The sequence below is a fragment of the Nanorana parkeri genome, unplaced genomic scaffold, assembly GCF_000935625.1.
Source record: "Nanorana parkeri isolate BGI_ZX_2015 unplaced genomic scaffold, ASM93562v1 scaffold2165, whole genome shotgun sequence".
Classification (NCBI taxonomy): Eukaryota; Metazoa; Chordata; class Amphibia; order Anura; family Dicroglossidae; genus Nanorana; species Nanorana parkeri.
The window spans coordinates 81,885-87,830 of record NW_017308433.1 but is presented as its reverse complement, the minus strand read 5'-3'; the positions used below and the strand labels follow the sequence as shown (position 1 = coordinate 87,830).

Genomic DNA, 5,946 nt, shown 5'->3' with positions numbered 1-5,946 from the left:
GGTTTTCAAGACCCCCCCCCCCCCCCCTTCATTTTATTCCCATACCCATATAACTTGGCTCCTATACCTCCACCATTTCATTCCCATGCCCCCATTATATTTGTCCATACTCCTCTTTGGTTCCAAAACCCCCATCATTTAGTTTCCATTCCCCCATCATTTTATTCCCATACCTCCATCATTCAGTTCCTATTCCCCATCAACTGGTTCCCATTCCCCCATCAACTGGTTCCCATTCCCCCATCAATTGGTTTCCATTCCCCATCAATTGGTTTCCATTCCCCCATCAATTGGTTTCCATGCCCTCATCACTTTATTCCCATACCTCCATCATTTAGTTCCTATTCCCCATCAACTGGTTCCCATTCCCCCATCAATTGGTTTCCATTCCCCCATCAATTGGTTTCCATGCCCTCATCACTTTATTCCCATACCTCCATCATTTAGTTCCTATTCCCCATCAACTGGTTCCCATTCCCCCATCAATTGGTTTCCATTCCCCCATCATTTAGTTCCCATTCCCCCATCAATTGATTCACAGTCCTCCATAATATGATTCCCATTCCTCCATTATATTTTTTTCCTACACTCCCATCATTTACTTCCCATAACCCTATGATTTGGTTCCTATATCCCCATAACTTGGTTACTGTACCCCTATAATTTGGTTCCCATCCCCCCCTTCCTATTTGATTCCCATATCCCCATTGCTGGATAGCCCCGGTTCAAAACCCGGCACTGGAGGAAGCAACTCGCTCTGTTATGCTCTTTTGAGTACTTTGGGGGGATTTAAAATGTAACGAATGAAGTTGAAAAATAGTTGTAATATTTCTCTAATAACAAGCAGCTTCCATGAAGGCGCCTGTGGGTGGAGTGCAGTACATCACAATTATTCACGGACTGTAAGCACTGCGTCTAGGTGGATACATGCAAGGAATTAATTATGACTCATGTTTTTTAATACATGGGGTTTGTCCATCCACATGAGTCATATGAAGAATTTCTCAGAAGTGCTGTAGTTTATTTCTTTATTTTTACCCTTTTCTCCCATGTCAGTGCTGCTTATCTCCTGCAGTTTCTTTTAGCCACTTCCTGTCTTTATGCATTGACTGCACGTTGTTGCTCTGGGCCAGCTTCCTGATGGTGGACCATGCTTGGGCAATGTGTGTCGCTATCAGTGGAGCATATCATGCGGTGACAACGCAGAAGAACAATTGGGAAACAGGGACAGAGCGTTGTCACCCTATAACAGGAAGTGCCTGAACAAGGACAGAGCGTTGTCACCCTATAACAGGAAGTGCCTGAACGAAAACCTCTATGGCAGGATCACCAGGGATTATTTTATTGAAAGTTGCAGATTTAAAAAGATCAAAATGGCTTTGAAATTACATTAAAATGTTAAAGCTCTACAGTATTGTATATAGATATAAACTAGACTTGTGCGCCGTCAAAAAATGTGTTCCGTTTCGATTCGTTCCGTTTCGTAATATCCATTATTTCGTATTTCGTAATTCGTATCCGAAACTCAATTCGGATTCAGTTTCGGCACATTTTCGTAACTTTACAAACATTCGTTATGATGAAGTTAAAAAGCAAAAATACCTTTGTTAATATTGGAGTCGATGTTGTAGGTTTTTTTTTATCCGAAATACGAATTCCGTTAACTGATTCCGGATCCGAATTTCGTATTTCGGACTTAAAAAAAAAACTACCATCAACTCCAATATTAACAAAGGTATTTTTGCTTTTTAACTTCAATATAACGAATGTTCGTAACGGAACGAAAATACGTCAACGGAATTTCGTATTTCCTGCCTGTGTATTGTAATGCGACTCTCAGCAGCAGCGGATCCGGATCTCGGATTAAAAAAAAAATCTTGTCATGTTGTTCAATCTCATTTACAGGGGTAATATTAGTTCCCGTTTCAAAGAAATTCGGATCCGAAATTCGTTAACGGAATTTCGTATTTCGGATATAAATTCGGAAACTGCAATTCGGATTTCGTATGCTTACGAATCTACGAATTTCAGGAAAATTCGTACGAATTTCGATTCGTAACGAAACGAATCGCACATGTCTAATATAAACCACATCATACACCATTCAATGTCTCAACCGCTCCAAAGGCGAAAGAGTCAGGGGTGTATCCCTGAGTGCAGAGACACCAAAGTACTTCTATCCAATATTGAAACCAAATTTGGATACAATGTAACTCTGTGACTGTCACTACTACTACTACTGGGATATTATAACAATGTATCATTATGATGTCCAAACTTCATTATGAATACAACAATATATTTTATATATAAGCATTGAAATCATTAAAAAGAGTTTCATCTTCATAACCTCAATCTATGACTATGAATAGGTGCTGACACTGTCCTTCCTTCTGGAGGGGGGCAACTTGTGCCCTCCATGGTCCCTGTGTGTGTTGTAAAGTAGTCACCGCTCCAAGCTCCGCTCCCGGGATGGACTGCAATCTCATGTTTAGTTTACTAATTTGTATTGAGATCGTAGTCCATCCCGGGAGCGATCAGGGAGCGGTGACTACTCTACAACACACACAGGGACCATGGGGAACAGACGTAGCCCCCCCTCCAGAAGGAAGGACAGTGTCAGAGATGATTGGAGGATCTACAGCCGAGTGATACACAAATAAGATACATTGTTGCTCGGAGTTCGGGGACCCGGAGGGATTTTTAGGATACAACTCCGGAGTTCCGTGTTACATTCTACATGGTTGTATCGAAGCCGTCATCATAAATCGTATAAAGTAAAGAAAACGTCTTACGTTCTGCGTTTGCCGCTGTCACAAGGTAACAAATCAGCGCCGAGACGACACAAAACCTCCAGGAGGACATTGTCTCCGCAGCTCTGAACTCCTTCCCTCGCCTCGTCCTCCTGGATAACGTTTATGAATCGGATTCTATCAGAAATTACTGATTAACCGTCTCTGATAGCGAGGCATCGATCCGTCCTCCGGAACGATCCCGGCGAGGGAGGACTCTACAAGGAAACTGCAAGAAAATCTGTAAATTCATTGATGTGACAACACAGAGAGCTTGATTTGGGGGCAAATCAGTTCTAAACACTTCAAGTAGATGTAAACACTAACTGGATGACATCTTGTTTTCCTGCGCTCCGTGTGTTACAATCAGTTGCCATTTTATTAAAGGAGAACTATGAGGGGGGAGGGGTGCTTTTCACTCACCTCATAGTTCTAGCCGACCTGTGGCAATGAGACTGTCACAGGTCGGCTCAGTAGATCGGGAGGTGAGGGAACACATACCGGCGTTCGCTCACCTCTCGCTCCTGTCACGGCTCTCTGCCGTGACAGGGGAGGGGCTGGATTCCCCCCTCCCCGCTCCGATCTGCCAGCGCTGACTGGCGGAACGGACGGGGGAGGGGGCGTGTACAGCTAGCTCTGCCTCTAGATAGGCAGAGCCAGCTGTCACTCACGCAGCTGGGCGGATCCCGACGTCCATGTCGGGATGCGCTACGGCTACGGCGTCTCAGTATACCGCGAGCTGTAGCTTGCGGTATACTGAGCTTAGGGTAACGGGAGGACGCTAGTTTGTGTCCTCCCGTTACCCTAAGGAGAACTATGGGGAAAAACACTGACCCCATAGTTCTCCTTTAAATAAAATTATTGTTTTCTTTTATTTACTCTTTTGTATCATCTCAGTGCAGCTGCTTTCTTGCAGCCTCTATGCAGCCACTTCCTGTGTATGGTTGCATGGCATTTCTGAGGGTGGGTTTCCTGACGACAGAGGACCATGTCTGTGTGTTGGGATGGTCACTTATAGACTCCATCGGAAGAACATGTGACAGGCATACAGCCCATGTGATAACATATAGGAATGCAACTGGGAGACAGGGAAAGAGTGTTGTCACTATATACAGGAAGTGCCTGAACAAGGGCCTCTATGGCAGGATCACCGGGGATCGTCTTAATTGGAGCAGCTAACCGAAATGACATTAACATGTTGAAGTTGATATGTGATTTTGCTGATTGGGTTTACTTCTACTTTAAGGATCCAACGTTTGATATACACAGCCTGGCCAAAAATAAGTCACCACCTAAGCAAATAGATAGGTCTTCCATTGGATAAGTGTTATGATCTGGGGTTGCTTCAGTTGGTCAGGTCTAGGTTCAGCAACGTTATGTGCCCAGAAAATTAGGTCAGCTGCCGACCAGAATATACTGAATGACCAGGTTCTTCCATCAATGGATTTCTACTTCCCTGATGACACATTGGGCATATTCCGAGATGACAATGCCGGGATTCCTCGGGCTCAGGTTGTGAAAGAGCGGGTTTAGGGGGCATGAGGCATCATTGAAGAGGTACCGCACGTCACTGCAATCCATGTGTGGCAATTTGTGACGTGCGGTACCTCTTGTTCCGGGTGAGACATTCCCCAGCACGTCCCGCCCCCGCCCACCGAAGCCACTTCCCCGCCCGCCAAAGCCATGCCCCTGCCGACTGAAGCCCCACCCCGTCTGACGAAGCTCTGCCCCCGCCGGACGAAGCAGGGCTCCGTCCATGACAGGTTACACAGCTGTGTAACCGGTTAGATGCCGATCTGCTTGGAGAAAAAGCTGTCAGCTTCAGACTTGAAGCTGACAGGTTTTTCCTCCATAATTCTAGGTGAGGCTCCGCCCCACCGGCCTCCCCCTGACCGCACGTCCCTGATGGATTGGCCACCACAGAGTCCAGACCTTAACCCCATTGAGAATCTTTGGGATGTGCTGGAGAAGACTTTACGCAGAGCTCTGACTCTCCCATCATCACTACAAGATCTTGGTGACAAATGAATGTAATTCCGGATGGAAATAAATGTTGTTACATTGTATAAAATTATTGAAAGTCCTCCTGACTGCAGCAGACTGATCACTGAGGGCTTGTTCACACCGAAAGCGTGCGCGTTCCAGAGCGGTAGCTGCTGGAACGCACCGCGATCGCTGAGAAACTTCCCCCTGCGTTTTGGGGCGGGAGGGGGCATGGCGGTGCATTGAATTCAATGGCACCGCTTCCACGCCCCCAGCAGTGCGATCGGACGCCTGGCAAAACTTTGCCAGCATTCCGTTCCACTGCAAACGCAAAAAATAAGGCTTGCATTGAATTCAATGCACCGCCACGTCCCCTCCCGCCCCAAACGCAAGGGGAAGTTTCTCAGCAACCGCGGTGCGTTCCAGCAGCTACCGCTCTGGAACGCAGACGCTTTCGGTGTGAACAAGGCCTGAGGGAGAGGAAGACTGAGGAAATGCTTCCCCCTGCCTGCAGCAGTCTAACCACTAGGAGGGGAGACTGAGGAAATGCTTCCTCCTGCCTGCAGTAGACTCATGACATCATCTCAGCCTAGGTAAAGTCAATGACTGGATGTCAAGGACGGCTTCTTCATGATAAGAGGTGGCCCTTTTCTGATGATTGAACCTGTCGCTGTGCGTTGTGACCTGTCCGGAATTTGTTCATGTAATGACAGGTCCACTTTCAGCACAGAGGTGCGATTGGATGACCGGAGTGAATTCTGCCCCCATTCCGTCCGCTATCAATAAACAGTAGATGAAAGTCTCCTGACTTGGCGAAAACAAATGGTCCTGTTTATGGCGTCTGGTATCTCTGAGGACTGCGGCTTCCTTTATTACAGTATACGATGTTCTGTGTAATCTCCGGGGGTTATATCGCACACAGAAGGTATCATGTAGTAGCGATATATTCAGTAGAATCCCAGATTACAGGATTTCCTATCTCCCGGGACTTTGTCCTTTATCTCTGTTTCTGGACCTTTGTCCGGACACAATCTGCAATATTTTCTTCTTCCTTGTTCTGTTTTATTGTATTTTCTTCCAGACCTGAATCCGTGGTGTGCGCGCCATGTCAGCAACTGGTCCCCCGCGCGGCACGTCAGCGACTGGCCCCCCGCGCGGCACGTCAGCGACT

At 46.6% G+C, this 5,946-nt stretch overlaps 1 protein-coding gene across 1 annotated transcript in view; it reads left to right on the top strand.

The window, feature by feature from the left end:
• The first annotated feature begins 3,495 nt into the window (after window positions 1–3,495).
• The window catches only part of SATL1 (spermidine/spermine N1-acetyl transferase-like 1), a 14,287-nt gene continuing 11,836 nt past the window's right edge, over window positions 3,496–5,946 (top strand). Inside the window, exon 1 of the mRNA XM_018572900.1 lies at window positions 3,496–3,519. Coding sequence (XP_018428402.1) covers window positions 3,496–3,519 — 24 coding nt within the window. The remainder of the gene's footprint in view (window positions 3,520–5,946) is intronic.